This window comes from Brassica rapa, chromosome A08 (assembly GCF_000309985.2).
Source record: "Brassica rapa cultivar Chiifu-401-42 chromosome A08, CAAS_Brap_v3.01, whole genome shotgun sequence".
NCBI lineage: Eukaryota > Viridiplantae > Streptophyta > Magnoliopsida > Brassicales > Brassicaceae > Brassica > Brassica rapa.
In genome coordinates, this window is record NC_024802.2 from 21713293 (window position 1) to 21729089 (window position 15797).

The 15797-nt window shown below is 36.0% G+C and overlaps 5 protein-coding genes and 1 non-coding gene across 8 annotated transcripts; 3 read left to right on the plus strand and 3 right to left on the minus strand.

The window, feature by feature from the left end:
* Nucleotides 1-2677: 2677 nt before the first annotated feature.
* On the plus strand, nt 2678-5086 carry LOC103836355 (probable protein phosphatase 2C 5). 3 transcript variants are annotated; one of them, XM_018654034.2, is made up of 8 exons: nt 2678-2938; nt 3073-3296; nt 3375-3546; nt 3620-3837; nt 3918-4025; nt 4126-4251; nt 4333-4562; nt 4672-5086. In XM_018654034.2, the coding sequence occupies exons 2-8, from the start codon at nt 3087-3089 to the stop codon at nt 4889-4891; spliced, it is 1284 nt and encodes a 427-aa protein (XP_018509550.1). In that variant the 5' UTR covers nt 2678-2938; nt 3073-3086; the 3' UTR covers nt 4892-5086. The 3 variants fall into 3 exon arrangements, with proteins under 3 accessions (XP_018509550.1, XP_009110850.1, XP_009110849.1); XM_009112602.3 differs by having other exon boundaries at nt 2678-2934; nt 3076-3296; XM_009112601.3 differs by having other exon boundaries at nt 2684-2934.
* A 999-nt stretch (nt 5087-6085) lies between these two features.
* On the plus strand, nt 6086-7445 carry LOC103836356 (F-box protein PP2-B15). The gene is made up of 3 exons (XM_009112604.3): nt 6086-6541; nt 6625-6743; nt 6823-7445. Exons 1-3 carry the CDS (start codon nt 6296-6298, stop codon nt 7274-7276), a joined length of 819 nt encoding a protein of 272 aa, XP_009110852.2. The 5' UTR covers nt 6086-6295; the 3' UTR covers nt 7277-7445.
* An 844-nt stretch (nt 7446-8289) lies between these two features.
* On the minus strand, nt 8290-10666 carry LOC103836357 (malignant T-cell-amplified sequence 1 homolog). The gene is made up of 9 exons (XM_009112605.3): nt 10578-10666; nt 10427-10481; nt 9953-10034; nt 9811-9878; nt 9617-9714; nt 9030-9166; nt 8867-8934; nt 8676-8739; nt 8290-8558 (listed from the first exon to the last, which is right to left on the minus strand). Exons 2-9 carry the CDS (start codon nt 10435-10437, stop codon nt 8541-8543), a joined length of 546 nt encoding a protein of 181 aa, XP_009110853.1. The 5' UTR covers nt 10438-10481; nt 10578-10666; the 3' UTR covers nt 8290-8540.
* Nucleotides 10667-10956: 290 nt separating this feature from the next.
* LOC103836358 (ATP-dependent Clp protease proteolytic subunit-related protein 3, chloroplastic) lies at nt 10957-13514 on the plus strand. Its single transcript, XM_009112606.3, has 10 exons — nt 10957-11309; nt 11548-11649; nt 11729-11851; nt 11925-11984; nt 12125-12221; nt 12308-12381; nt 12550-12603; nt 12689-12772; nt 12930-13052; nt 13325-13514. Exons 1-9 carry the CDS (start codon nt 11028-11030, stop codon nt 13023-13025), a joined length of 972 nt encoding a protein of 323 aa, XP_009110854.1. The 5' UTR covers nt 10957-11027; the 3' UTR covers nt 13026-13052; nt 13325-13514.
* Nucleotides 13515-13744: 230 nt separating this feature from the next.
* TRNAE-UUC lies at nt 13745-13816 on the minus strand. The gene has a single exon. It is a non-coding gene; the product is annotated as a tRNA-Glu (tRNA).
* Nucleotides 13817-14265: 449 nt separating this feature from the next.
* Nucleotides 14266-15455, minus strand: LOC103836359 (protein SRC2 homolog). The gene has a single exon (XM_009112607.3). It carries the CDS (start codon nt 15410-15412, stop codon nt 14462-14464), a length of 951 nt encoding a protein of 316 aa, XP_009110855.2. The 5' UTR covers nt 15413-15455; the 3' UTR covers nt 14266-14461.
* Nucleotides 15456-15797: the final 342 nt, after the last annotated feature.

Consider the following 15797-nt stretch of genomic DNA (forward strand, 5'->3'; position numbering starts at 1 on the left):
TACCAGTCTCATATGGATTTGTAAATGTATTTGATCAAAGAAAAAAAAAGATTTTGTAAAAGTGTAGCAATTTAACAAAATGGTGATTAGTATTGATTTAGCTACTTTAATATAAGAAGCGAATTATCAAAGGGACAAATTTGTTTAAAAAAAATGTAAGTTTCAAATAAAAAATTGAAAAAAATGTAGCAATTTATTTAAAGATGATGAGTGTGTTGTTAGTCTCAACTCTCAGCCTAAGCTAATATGAATTCGTAAATACATTTTATCAAAGGGGAAACTTGTAATAAATAAAAAACGTAGCAATTTATTAAAAAAAGGGAATTCGGCCAAAAAAAACCTCAACTTTACACGAATTGCCAAAACAAACATGAACTTTGGGGCTGGCCAAAAAAACACCAAACTTTCACTGACTTTAAAATTAATTAACAATGTTTTCGCTGACTTGCCAATTTAGCACGCCGTCAACAAATTTAACAGAAATATTTGACGTCGTTTATTGTTGACGTTAAGTGAAACGACGTCGTTTTCAAATGAGATGAAACGACGTCGTTTTACACGATTTGAAATTAAAAATATGTAAACCCCTGGATTCGAACCCAGGTTGGTTGGTCAAATGGGAAGGTATTTTACCACTGGGCTACTGACACTTTCAATGTACTTACTTTTTTAAGTTTTTAGAAAATTTTGGAAGAGTTTTTATTTTTTAAACAGAAAAATAAAATTTTATTTTTAATTTTAATTTCTAAATTAATTTTATAAAAATCTTCTTTATTTTTTAATTTTTTGGAATTTTAAAGATCTTATTAAGTTTTTAGAGAATTTTTTATATTTAATATGTAACAAATAAAAGTAAACATGTTAGTAAGTACATTGAAAGTGTCACTAGCCCAGTGGTAAAATACCTTCCCATTTGACCAACCAACTAGGGTTCGAATCCAGGGGTTTACATATTTTTAATTTCAAATCGTGTAAAACGACGTCGTTTCATCTCATTTGAAAACGACGTCGTTTCACTTAACGTCAACAATAAACGACGTCAAATATTTCTGTTAAATTTGTTGACGGCGTGCTAAATTGGCAAGTCAGCGAAAACATCTTATATATTAAAACAGAAGTCATGACTTGTTTTCATGTGTGATTTTTTTAGTTTGGACCATTCTTAGAAAATATCATATTTTACATAAGTTCATTATTATATCTTTTAATATCTTTATCATTTTATTTGAAATACAAATGAATATATTTAAAATGTTCTAACAAAATCTTTTTAAAATCTTCTTAGAATCTATTTAAATTTACTTTCAAAAATTAGTTAGTTTTAATTTAAATTATCATAAAATATAATTAGAAATTAAAATTGAATATAGTTTTGGTTTATAAACGAAAATTTAAATAAAATGAAATTAATTAATTTCACAAATACATTTACTAATAATTTTTAAAGATTTTGTTAGAAATAAATATTTATTTTAATTTTAATTTTTTCAAATTTGTTTTCAAATAAAATAAAAATCATGATTTTTTGATGAGTGATATTTTTATTTGGACCATCATTTAAATTTTATATTAAATGTATATCACTAATGCTAATATACATAATATTTTTAACTACTTTAATCATAATATCTTTTATATCTTTTAATTTTTTTTTACAAAAAATTAAAATTCTAACAAATCTCTTGAAAAAGATTATAATAAGATCTTAATTTTCATAAATTGAATATAAATATTTTCAACTAATTTTGTAATTAGTAATGAAATGTTACTAAAAGAATAAAATTCTATCCTATTTTATCAATTTTATAATAATATCTATCATTTTAAAAAATAAAAATGTTATATGGAAGAAAATATGATAAAATTATTTTAAATTGATAAGTTAACATATTTTATTTTCAAAAATATAAAATATTTATGCTAAAAATATAATATGTTGGTAGAACGGGTTAGTATTAGTAAACTATATAATACATGTATACAAATTTAACTTATCTTAAACTTTTTAATATACAATAATTTATTATATAAAATTAATAAACATTAAAAAATTTCTAAAAAAAATCTAGCGATTTTGAGTTACGGATCATGATTATAATAAATTAAATACAAAATTGTTTTCATATATGTTGTTTCATGCATTAAAAAATTTAGTTTAGTAATTAAACGCAAATTCAATAAGACAAATATATAATAAGCAACATATATATATGATGATTTTTAATTACAGCATGAAAACTATAAAATTATTATATTTGGCATAATTATACAAACATTTAAATATGTGAGTAACATTAAAAATATATAATAATTATGTAAAACAAATATCTATATATATAAATGTGAAAATATATACCCGCACGGTTGTGCGGGTGGAACTCTAGTTGTTAATTAATTCTAAAGTCAATGAAAGTTTGGTGTTTTTTTGGCGAGCCCCAAAGTTCATGTTTGTTTTGGCAATTCGTGTAAAGTTGAGGTTTTTTTTGGCCGAATTCTCATTAAAAAAATGATTAGGAGTAGTTGTTTAGCTACTTGATTAGTGGTAGTTTGACTCTAAATCGGATGTGATGTAAAACTGCTCCAAGTAAAAAATAGTCAAAACCAAAACCCAAAAAAAAACCGAAAAAGTGGATTAGATTGAGGTTGTCACTTTCTAGGGGTACTTTCGTCATTCAAAGGATAAAATTAGCTGTCTCGAACACCCGCGTCGCTTTTTTCTCTCTTTGCCCAATCTGAGAAATAAATCACGCAACAAAAAAAAAAAAAAATCTGCAGCTAACTTCCTCTTCTTCTTCTCTTCTTCACGCGGTTACAGCCTGATAAAATTTCCCCCATTTCGCTTTACCCTCAACCCCCCCGTAGAAATCATCGAGGAAGGCACTCAGCATTATTATTACAAAAAAAAAAAACAGCTTTTCCTCTAGATCTACTGTTGTAGGTTTCACTGAGATTTCTTCTTTCTTCTGCTGTTTCTTTGTTCGATTCCATTTGTTTTGGTTGATTTGGACTCAGTGATGTTTGCTTTCAAGTAAAGTACTTGTCTTTATCATTAACAAGTTTTTTTTTTTACAGCAGCCAATGCTGAGATGAGTCCGTCGAAAGCATCGAGGACGAAAGAGTCGCTTGTTCCTCTCGCGACCCTTATTGGTAGGGAGCTGAGGAGCGAGAAGCTGGAGAAGCCTCTTCTCATCTATGGCCAAGCTGCTCTCGCTAAGAAAGGAGAAGACTTTTTTCTGATTAAGACGGATTGTGAGAGGGTTCCTGGTGATCCTTCCTCTGCCTTTTCTGTTTTCGGGGTAAAGATTTGATTCTTCTCTCTTTGTAATGTAATCAAAGTCAAAAGCTTTTTTGTTAATTTGGTTTTTGTTTGGCAGATATTTGATGGTCATAATGGTAACTCGGCTGCTATATATACTAAGGAACGTCTTTTGGATAATGTGGTGAGTGCTATCCCTCAGGGGGCGAGTAGGGATGAGTGGCTTCAAGCTCTTCCTAGGGCTCTTGTTGCTGGGTTTGTCAAGACCGACATTGAGTTTCAGCAGAAAGGTTCTAAAGGCTTTTGCTTTCATTTTTTTTTTTTGAGCATGGTCTGAGTGTTGGGATCTGTTTGTGGTTGCAGGGGAGACTTCTGGGACGACGGTGACGTTTGTTATAATTGATGGTTGGACTATCACTGTCGGTTCTGTTGGGGACTCACGCTGCATATTAGATACTCAAGGTGGTGTGGTTTCTCTGCTGACAGTTGATCACAGGCTGGAAGAGAATGTTGAAGAGAGGGAACGTGTGACTGCTAGTGGGGGTGAGGTCGGGAGGCTCAATGTTTTTGGTGGCAATGAGGTATGGTCATGTCCAGTAGATTTCAGTTACCTGCTTCATTGTGATGATATTAATGTGATTTCATTCTGATGATGTTATAGGTCGGCCCACTTCGATGCTGGCCTGGTGGTTTGTGTCTTTCGAGGTCTATTGGGGATACTGATGTGGGAGAATATATTGTCCCAATACCGCATGTTAAGCAAGTGAAAGTAAGTTCCCTTCTTCCCCCTTGGTGCATTTTCATCAATGTGTATATTATTAGACACTGAACAAAATGTTCTTTTTTTGTTTTGTCATCTGTGTTTTCAGCTTTCAGATGCTGGAGGGAGGCTCATTATAGCTTCAGATGGTATATGGGATATACTGTCTTCTGACATGGCGGCTAAAGCTTGTCGTGGTTTATCTGCTGAGCTTGCTGCTAAACTTGTTGTTAAGGTTTGTTCATTAACCTCATTGACTAAATTTTGTATAGTGTACATACTCCTATCTAAGACTGAATCACATTTTATTTTTCAGGAAGCATTGCGAACAAAAGGGTTGAAGGATGATACTACTTGTGTAGTTGTTGACATAGTTCCATCTGATCATCTTACCTCGGCTCCAACGCCCAAGAAGAAACAGAACACATTCACTGCATTTCTTTCTAAGAAAAAGCATACTGATACCAACAACAAGAACGGGAACAAGCTTTCTTCTGTTGGAGTTGAAGAGTTGTTTGAAGAAGGTTCTGCTATGCTTGCAGATAGGTAAATCTTATAGCCAGGAATTGATATTGCCAATCTGTTTAGTAAATAGTAACTAGAGTTTCAGATTCTGACAATCAGTCTTGTCTTTATTTGGTGTTTTGAAATGCAGATTGGGAAAGGATCTTCCTTCGAATACAGACACTGGCCTCTTAAAATGTGCTGTATGCCAAGTAGACCAATCTCCAGCTGAAGCTCTATCAAGCAACGAGGGTTCTATCATCTCCTCAGCATCTAAGCGATGGGAAGGTCCCTTCCTATGCACAGTATGCAAGAAAAAGAAAGACGCCATGGAAGGAAAAAGACCAAGCAAAGGTTCAGTGACCACTTGAAGCCAACTTTTGTCTTGAGAGAAATGATAAATGTTATGTAGAGAATTAGACCCAATTCTTCTTATCCATTGTTTAAAATATGCTTGGTTTGTGTTCTTTGGCTTTATGCTGAAACATTTACCTTGATACATGTGTGTTTTGATTGGTAATTGCTAATATATTAACATGGCTTTTCCAAGTTGTGAGTAGGATTCATATTTGGTTATTGTGCAGCCATTCATTGAAGTTCTTTTTAGGTCTTATCTTTTTCTTGTGGTGATACGAATGAGCCAGTGTAGTAAACTGTACTATCAACCTAACCAATTGTTTCCACTAAACTTCAAGTAGTGGTATTTGTCAGGGCCAAACAACATAAAAAGTACATAATAAATTGATATAAACCAAAAACCTAAAATCAAATGTTTTGAAAACCGGATCTTATACGGACTCGGTATAGCTACCGATTGACTGGTTGGACCGGTTCACCGGTTGAACCGGGTTTTCTGTTTTTAAGAATTAAATATATATAATTATATATTTACACCATAGACTTAAAACAAAATAGCTCTTTTATTAACTACAAAAATAAACAATAACCATAAATCTAGCGTGCTATATATAACACTATGTAAATTGAAATTGATAAAAACCAAATGATTGATTGTTCAGATTACCGCATTTATTTATTCTTACAATTAAAATTAAAATTCTAATTTTTATAAATATGGCAAAATAAAAATAGTATATGAGAGCTAAAAATATTTTTTTACATCATTTCTTATGAAATAAAATTAAAAAAACTAATTAAATAGTGATAGTCAAACATTGATTTTGAAATACTAATTAAATTTTAAGAACAACTGAAAACACATTAATTATATGTTAATCTATTAGAACTGAGTTTTAAAGTTGAGTCGGATCACCGGTTTTATCGGATTTTTGCCGGTTTTATCGGTTTTTTGCCGGTTTTATCGGTTTTTTGCCGGTTTTACCGGTTTTGTTCAAATCCGGGTTTCAAACTGAACCGGACTCGGCTTCTTCAACGAGTCATTGTTGGTTCGACTATAAACTATCTTTTCATAGAACAAAATCGAGGTGATATTTGTCGGAAATAAAGAACTTGGAAAGATATTGTATCGTTTGGACATAAACTAAACCATAAAAACCCACCAAACCTTTTGTTTTTCCAAGAACGGCAAAGAATAATACGTTACATTTTGTGGAATTGGGCCCTTTGAGTCTCAAAATGGACACTACTAAATAAAAGACACCAAGCATTGCTGGATTATGGACACTACTAAAAGACACCATCCATCGGTCGGTCACTGTCTCACCAAACACACAACACATATATATACTTCATAAACAGAGCCATTGGATCACATCAATAGTATATTATCTATCTTTTAAACTTTGGAGAAAAGGATGAAGATGTTACCAGAAGCATGCGTGGCGAACATCCTCTCCTTCACAACTCCTGCAGATACGTTCTCGTCGGCGTCTATCTCCTCAGTTTTCAGACTTGCGGGAGACTCTGACTTCGTGTGGGAGAAGTTTCTACCCTCCGGTTACAGACGACTCATCTCTACATGGACGCATGGGAGTTTCTCCTCCAAAAAGGAGCTTTATCGATGTCTCTGTGAATCAGTTCTCATAGATAACGGCAGAAAGGTTCCTCCATCATTACAATAATAGTACCACTTTGGATAATTATATAAGAGCTTTTCTTGACTTGTGTAATGTTTCAAACTCAGATATTCAAGATTGATAAGCTATCTGGGAAGATAACGTATGTTCTGTCGGCAAGAGATCTTTCCATAACTTGGAGCGATCAACGACATTACTGGTCTTGGAGCCATCGATCAGATTCAAGGTCATTTTTATTTATCTCAATAAGTTTATTGTTAGTGCAAACACGTTGATTATAATTTTTTTATAAAAATTTATATTAGATTCTCAGAAGCGGTCCAACTTATAATGACGGACTGGTTAGAAGTAACCGGAAAAATCCAGACAGGAGCTTTATCACCGAACACGAGTTACGGAGCTTATCTTATCATGAAAGTGAGGGAGCGAGCTTATGGACTAGACTTAGTTCCGGCCGAGACTTGGGTAAAAGTGGGAAACGGGGGAAAGAAAATAGGCACGAGTTATCTAAGTTGCTTGGATGACAAGAAACAACTAATGAAGCGGCTATTTTACGGACATAGGGATCAGAGGACGGCCAAGAATGAGCCGAGGGTTAGAGGCGACGGATGGATGGAGATAGAGCTCGGCGAGTTCGAGACTGGAGGAGAAGGTGAGGAGCATGACAAGGAGGTTGTTATGAGTCTAACCGAAGTTAAAGGTTACCAGTTGAAAGGTGGGATTGTAATTGATGGGATCGAAGTCAGGCCTAAACGTTAAAAACTGAGTGCCAAATATTTTGTTAAGTTGATAAATGGGTTTATTTGTGAAATAACCAAAAGAAAAAGGAAAATTAGATTTGTAGTAAGATGGGAGAGAGAGATACGAAGAGAAAGAAGGAAAGAGGATGATGGGGTTTTGGTTATTTAATGAATTATAGTTTTTTATAGGTTATTGTGTGTAATTTCCTTTGATAAATTGTCTGTAGTTTGGGTGAAAAATTATACGATGAGAAAATTATAATGTGTTGGCCAGTGATACAAATACAACTGATTGAATCATTCATTATTATTGAATTTAGAGTCTTATGATTGAATCATTCATTATTATTATTGAACGTAGACTATGACTTGTCATCTGACAGAATAAGAAAAAAACCGTGAAATGGCATCAAGTCTTTTGGTTCGCAGTCGCATGGCGAGTTAATAAGTTATTGTAACATAAAGTTATTTTCGTTGACATCTCTGGTTTGCATGGCAAATTATTGTAAGCATATAAGAGATCCTTAAAAATATCTTATCAAATGTGTGGAAATTAATATTGAAATGTGGAAAATTAGGGAAAAGACGTGTGGGTTGTGTATGTTTAACAAATGAGTTCATGATGTGAGCAAATGTCGTCATTTTTTTTGGCATTACTTGAGGATGAGGACATTCTTACATCTTTTCGAACTTTTGGTGTCACCAAATCTTATTCACCTGGAGTACGTTGGTAAATAAAAAAATTATTGTTCATGATATTGTGCAAGCACATGAATGTCTGTACTATCAAACGACACCTAATAACTAATTAGTAGGCATAAGTTTCAAACAAAAAAAAACTAATTAGTAGGCACATTATGTTCCTAATTAGCTGTCATCTTTATACGTTTACTAGTTATTATTCGTACTGTTTCTTCAATAACTTTGATACGCATTACTATTATTTTTATGATATTAAAACTTGGATGATCTGGTGTTCAAAAAATTAAAAAACTTTGATGATTATACTATAACAGGACTAATTACAAACTATTACGTCGCAAATGATCTGATAGCAGTTTGCTTAGGATGTTCTGTTAGGAACATTTACCAAAATACTTAGAAACTGTAACCTTAGCTAAGGTTGATAACGTTCTCTCACAAAGCAAAACACCAAAATATTTCAAAACAGAAGGCTAAGGTTGATCCAAGACAAAAGCTCCATAAGTTTAGAGACGCATAAAAATTGAGATCATAATATATCTCCCCCCGAAAAGTGATCCACATGACATCTGCGTGCTCCTTCAATCCAGCCGTTCCATCTGCAGACAAAGCATGCAATACACATTTTAAACGTTTGCTTTTGTGTTCTTCGAAAATTGATTAAGCAGAGTCTCCACAAATCCTTTAATTGACTCGATGTAAGAGGGGAATAGTACCTTCCAGAGACCGTCGTTGAGGTAATGCATGTTGTCCACTCCGATTCCTTTGTTGATGCTCTTACTGTGAACAAATACACAAGCAAAACCAAATAAGACATGTCACAACACAAACATAGACCACATAGTCAGAAAACACTTGTACTAAACTAGCATCAACAAAGACCAACTCATAAAGAAATTGAACTTACATGTCCTTGGCTGACATTTTGGTGAAGCCTATTGCTAAGGCATGTTGCTTTCCTTCTGCATATATGGCCTAAACAAATACAGACTCATGGTTTAAGAACAACGCAAACAAAAAAAGAAAGAAAGATAGCACCCTTAGAAAGAGTTCTTTTTGTGTGTTCATACCACTGGTCTTTCTGAGTCAACTTCTTCATCAAGAACGCCTCCAGGGGATGTAAGACCAGGACACATTATGTTTGCACCAGAGAAAACAAACTTTATTGCACCTCTATCAACTTGAAACCTCTGCATTATATTTGGGTCTGCAAAACTCCAAACATTCAAGTACCAAATTGACATTCTCGGCTAGCTGATTAAAATCAAATTTTCTTTCTGTTGGTCTATATGTGAGATATACAGGAACACAGTATTTTTAAAAACATTGCTTACTTTTCTGGTAACAGTATATACTAAATTAATGTGCATGGCTAACCAACCATACATGGACCTTTGTTTATATAATTCAGTTGCATGAGCAAAGAAAACGAAACAACAGCTAAGAGAAATTAAATTCCAAATAAGTCATAAGAACTTTCTGAACTTTCTGAAATATTCACTCTATATCCAGTATTTGAACCACAGACAATATCTACTGCAGAACACAGTACAACTAACAGGTGATTATTTCATTTGTTAGACTAAAGACCAAGAGATGTTATACTGTGAAAACAAGAACATAAAGCATAGAGGGTGTGAAGAAAGAGTGAGGTTACATTGATGAAGAAGCCGCAGTGTTGGCATGTATGGCCCGTCCCGGATACAGAAGAAGAGGGGCACATTGTTGACAACAACTAGGGTAAGATGGTTTGGGCTGCACAAGAGATATAATCATTAATACTGCAAGTGAATAAAGAAAGTTCAGTAAACATAGAACTGATATATGATATGAGTTTGTTAGTTTACGAACCACTTCACTACAATGAGAGGAGACTTTTTGGGAAGTAGATCCTCCATCACTGTTTCAAGTCCCGGGTACTGCAACATTCAAACAACATAGAATCATAACACGTTTAAGATGGGATAAAAGACAGATAAAACAAGAGGTATACCTCATCTTGAATGCTCTGGCGAATCCTACGTTGAACTGAAGCCTTTACTTGGTTTTGCGATGAAACCTCCTCCAATGAAAACCTAAGTTGAAAAATAGTTAACATACCGTATACACAATAATAAATTGAATAGATCTAAAAAGCCAGTCCAAGTAAAAGACTCTCATAGAAAAAAATACCACCTAAACTTGACTGTAGCAAAAAAAAAAAAAAAACTTATACACAACAGACTCAATAGGAAGGTGTAGCAATGCTACTGGAGAAACACATAACCATCAGTGATGGTTCTGAGATTAGGCTGTGTCCAGTAATGACTACAACTTAACAAAGACTACAACATAACAGGTATAAAAAATATTGCTGGTATTGCTTTACAACACTAAAGAATTCAATTGATTTCATGAAAATATCAAAATAATAATAATGCTTAAGATACAAAAAAATGGTTTTTTATAACAAAGGAGAGATGCTTACTTCTTAAACATGCTGGCTGATGGTAAGTTTAGGAGATTGGCAGCTGAAAAATAATCTGTGGGTAAAAATCGAAGTTGATAATTGAGATTTTTAGGACATAACTCAACAAGTAATCAGACAGGAACTGTCCGAACAGAACAGAGGAACTTACCGAGTGAGAGATATCGAATACGGTGTCACGTCGACAGAGACGGAGGATGAACTAATCTAGTGTTCCCGTTTTCTACCAAAACGACTGTGTTTTGAGATAACCTAAGGAAACGAACGAAAGACCCGCTGGTCCGGGCCCAATTGGATAACGCCCATATAGTAGCCCGAGACAGCCCAACTTTTCAAGGCCTGTAGAACTCAATAATGGGCTCACTACAACAATCTCCACCTTTGTCAAGAAATTAGATCCAACGGCTGACAGAGTTGGTAGGATTCATTTACGAACGTGACTCATCTAAACGGGCCTGTAACTGGGCCTGGATATTAAAAACCGGGTCAACCCGAAGTCCGGACCCATCATTTCATCTCTCCCAACTCCCAGAGCATCGCTAAATCCTCTGGTAATCCATTCTCCAACGAGTCCATTCTCTCGAGCTTTCGTTCTTTGACCATGGCGTCTTGCTTGCAAGCATCGATGAACTCTCTACTTCCACGCTCTTCTCCTCCTCTCTCTTTGAACTCGTCCGGGAGGAGAAACTCGAAGGCCTTTCGCGTCAAAGCCGCTGCCAAAATCCCTATGCCTCCGATTAACCCCAACGATCCTTTCCTCTCGAAGCTCGCTTCCGTCGCCGCGCAATCGCCCGAGAGACTTATCGCTCGGCCGTTAAACGCCGATACGCCGCCGTATCTTGACATCTTCGATTCGCCTCAGCTCATGTCTTCTCCTGCTCAGGTTGAACTCATCTCTTCCCAATTCCAATCCCTAGATGATGGATTCATAGGCTATTTGTACTCTAATCGTCAAGCCTTAAGCCTTATCTTCATTATCTTCATTATGTTCTTGAGTTTAGAAGTTAAACGGTGATTTATTCGAGACTGAGTTAATAGGATTTGATGAGATTGATAGTCGCTACATCGTTTGATTCGTTGCTTCATCATATCTGGTGACGGAATCTAATTGTTGAAATTAGGTTGAAAGATCGGTGGCGTATAACGAGCACAGGCCAAGGACTCCTCCACCAGACTTGCCATCTATGCTTCTTGACGGGAGAATTGTTTACATTGGCATGCCTGTAAGTGATTCTTTAGTGGGGGAATGTATAGATTGAGAGTAGTGTTGTGGTGCTTACTGAATTTTTTTTTAATTTTCAGCTCGTGCCGGCGGTTACTGAGCTGATTGTTGCTGAGCTGATGTATCTTCAGTGGCTGGATCCCAAGGAGCCTATTTACATTTACATCAACTCCACTGGGACTACTCGTGACGATGGCGAGACTGTGAGTTCTTGAACACATCTTGAATGATTTAGACTCTTTTTTTCTGAGTGTATCTAATTTTGGACTCTTGCAGGTTGGAATGGAATCAGAAGGTTTTGCGATATATGATTCTCTGATGCAGCTTAAAAACGAGGTAACGTTTATCTTTAAACTGCTTGTGAAATGCAAAAAATATAAGTACTAAGCCGTGAAAAAAAGAATCTTGAACAGTTGTATATATATTGTCTTCGAAGTGTTTTTGTGTGAGCAGGTTGGTGGTTCTGACTTGTGCAGGTACATACAGTGTGTGTGGGAGCAGCTATAGGTCATGCATGTTTGTTACTTTCAGCGGGAACAAAGGGCAAACGGTTTATGATGCCACACTCCAAAGGTATGTATATGAGTGCATTCTGGTCTACTGGATTACGCATTCTTAATAATCAAGAGATTCTCAAATGTTTGAATAATATGTTGCAGCGATGATCCAGCAGCCTCGTGTTCCTTCTTCTGGGTTGATGCCAGCCAGTGATGTCCTGATTCGTGCCAAAGAGGTTTGATGTTTCTACACTACGTATCCTGGAATTCTATTTTCAACTGAGATATTTTCATGATGTTTTGCTTAAACGTTTCTCTTTTGAGCAATTGGCTCCAGAACATTAACCTTGAGTTGAAGAAACTGAGTTTCAGTACATCTCTCACGTTCCTGGTTGCAATTGCAGGTTATAACAAACAGGGATATACTTGTGGGACTACTAGCAAAGCACACTGGGAATGTGAGTGGATAACATTTCTTTCGCTTTATAACTTTGATGGAGGAACTTTTTGGCTGATTAAAAATCGTTATAATTTGTTATTTAGTCCGTGGAGACTGTGGCTAACGTGATGAGAAGGCCATATTACATGGATGCATTAAAAGCTAAAGAATTTGGAGTCATTGACAAGGTAAGTTTAGGTGCTGTAAAGTACTATGTGGGGATATCTATTGGTTCTTAATCATAACATTATTCTTTGATATAAATAATATTTTATAGTTAAGAATTTTGTTATAACTTGGTCTCCGTTGGACTGACACAAAAGTTTGTAACATTTTTGTCACCAGGTTCTTTGGCGTGGTCAAGAAAAGATTATTGCGGATGTGGTTCCTTCAGATGAATTCGATAAGAATGCTGGGATTAGAAGCGCAGAACGAGTTTAGTTTCAAATACTATTGCCTCAAATCTCTGTAAGTGACACGCTCAACTCTTTATCACTAGTCTTCATGTATAAGGGTAATATTCCTTGGTTAGTCATGAGTAGCTAGCCGTACTATCCTTTAATCACAGCTTTCCTTACAACCGGTTTATGCTATTAGAGAGCTAGCATGAAAAGTTAACATCTAGCAATCTGATTAGTCATCTAAACAGATGATCCGAAGATCTTATGGATAAGGAAATGTTAGTTTCTTTTCCATTTGAATACACTATGACATTGTTTGCTTCAACTCCTCTTTTGCAGGTTTCAGTGGAGAGCACTAAATAGAACTACAAACTGATCAAGTTCCTTGGCTGCGACTGTACTTGGTAAATTTCAATCATGCGATTAGAAGAAACATATTAAGATGTTCTTCAAAAACTATGTGATGAAGTTGTAATGTGTTTCAAAAGCCAAAGTAAATGCAAATGTTGAACTCCATCCTTTTGTTTTATCCCCTTCGATTTCAATTTTGGAAATTTTCAAAACTTGTCCTTTTCTGATTAGCTTTTAGGATTTGCATTGTCAGTTTGACTTCGACCAGATTGAATTAACAATACGATTCATTAAAAACTTGATTTAAAACTAAATTGTGCGTGCGGCATGTAAGTACGTTCTTGATGGTTGGTATAGCTGCATGGTTGTTAACCCAAATTATACCAAAATGAAATTAAAACAAAAAAGCTCCGTTACCGGGAATCGAACCCGGGTCTCCTGGGTGAAAGCCAGATATCCTAACCGCTGGACGATAACGGACTTGTTGTTTGTTGGTATATCAACATTTATCAGACAATATATTAAAACCAAACTCAGTTTGCTACTTCTTTCCGAGATCTCTCTTGACTCTTGAATCAAGACTGCTTGGGACTTGAGCGGTGTTTTATAGTTTAGGCTTGTGAGACATTCGATTTGCAGTTTTTTTATTTCATTGTTGTATGTTCTTGCTCTCTTTTTAAGGTCGCTAGAACAAGTAAGAAGTTAAGAATTAAAGAAAGTCTGTGTGAAATAGATATTTAGAGAGTATTTCGTTTTACACTTCTTTTGAAGTGCTAATGCTTTACTAGTGTTGTTAAATAAATAAAAAACTTGATTATCAATAATGACTTTAGTCATTCTATGATGTACACTATTCTCACACAAAGCAACATATATCAGCTTCATTTTTTTCTTTTGACGTACGTGCCAATGCTTTACTAGTGTTGTTAAATAAAAAAAACTTGATAGAACACTATTCTCACACAAAGCAGCATATATCAACTTCATTTTTTGTATAATGAGAAAGCCAGAAACTAAAGACAAGAAGATAGAACTTGTTGATCTCTCACAAGATCCACCAAAGAGCAAAACAAAACAGCAGTTAACTAAGAAATTGAAAATTTAAGACCATATAAGATAGCACAATCAGAAATCACAGTCGCCACCCATATCAGCCATGTCATCAATTGCTTCACCTACAAGCAACCCACCCAACAACCCAGCTCCAAGTCCAAGCCCTAGTCCCATTCCAGCTCCTCCATGCTTCTTCGGTTTCTGCGGTTGACCACCGTAACCTTGCTGTTGCGGGTAACCATACGGACCCTGTGGCGGATACCCATAACCTGGACCCTGTGGCGGATACCCATAACCTGGACCCTGTGGTGGATAACCCGGGTAGCCTCCTTGAGGTGGATATCCACCTTGTTGCGGGTATGCACCCGGAGGCGGATACCCAGCTGGAGGATAACCACCGGGTCCACCAGGTGGCGGATATCCACCGGCCTGAGGGTAACCGTAAACACCGCCATGTTTCTCATCATGTCCTGGAGGAGCCGGGTATGCAGCCGGGGCGCCTTGTCCGGGCGGGTAAGCTGCGACGGGCTGATCCGTAGACTTGTTGTCAACACTCGATGAGCCAGGCGCGTGAGGATCACTCGAAGACACGAAAGTGTACTTCTCACCGAACTTGAAAGAGAACTTGAGAGATCCTTTGGTCTTCCCGTTAGGCAGCTTCACAGCATACGTCACCGTTTTCTCCTCCTCCACGTCACCCTCCTTGTTGTTCTGATCCAAAAGCTCCTTCAAGGGAACGCTAACCTCTCCGACTGGTTTATCACCGGCGATGGGACGATCAGCGATGATCTGGATGACAAGTGTGAGATGGTTCTCACGCGCTGCTGTGTCGTCGACGGTGAGCTTGATCTGATGATTCCATTTAGGTTTCGTCCCGCAGTCTTTGTCCACCTTCGTCTTTTGCTTGGTCCTTGCGTCGTTGTTGAGGGAAACGACGGCGTACAAGTCTTGCTTGCCGATCAGCTGGATGTCCTTGAGGTCCTCTGCGGATATGATCGTCAGATCCAACGGCCTACACTCCATCGTTTTAAAGAGAAGATTGTTTTTTTATGAGAAAATGAATAGGAGATAGTGTAGCGATGTATATATATAGAAAAGTAAACTATGCATGTATGTTAAGCTAAGATCGGTTCAAGAAGAAGCAAAAGGTTTAACCACACACGGGATGAACACGTACAAGATACAGAAACGCGTTTTTACATTTGTTAGTATTAAGTTATTTTTCAAAAATTTGTTATTTATTTCTTATTACAAGTTTAGTGTTAATTAGTTTACTAAATGGTAGATTTTTTACTCTAGAAGATGGGAATCTAAACGTTTCGTGATAATGGCATGTATATCTGAACGTTTTAGAGATTGCCATATGAATATATATGATGATGGTTAATTAATTAATATCATGCGTTTT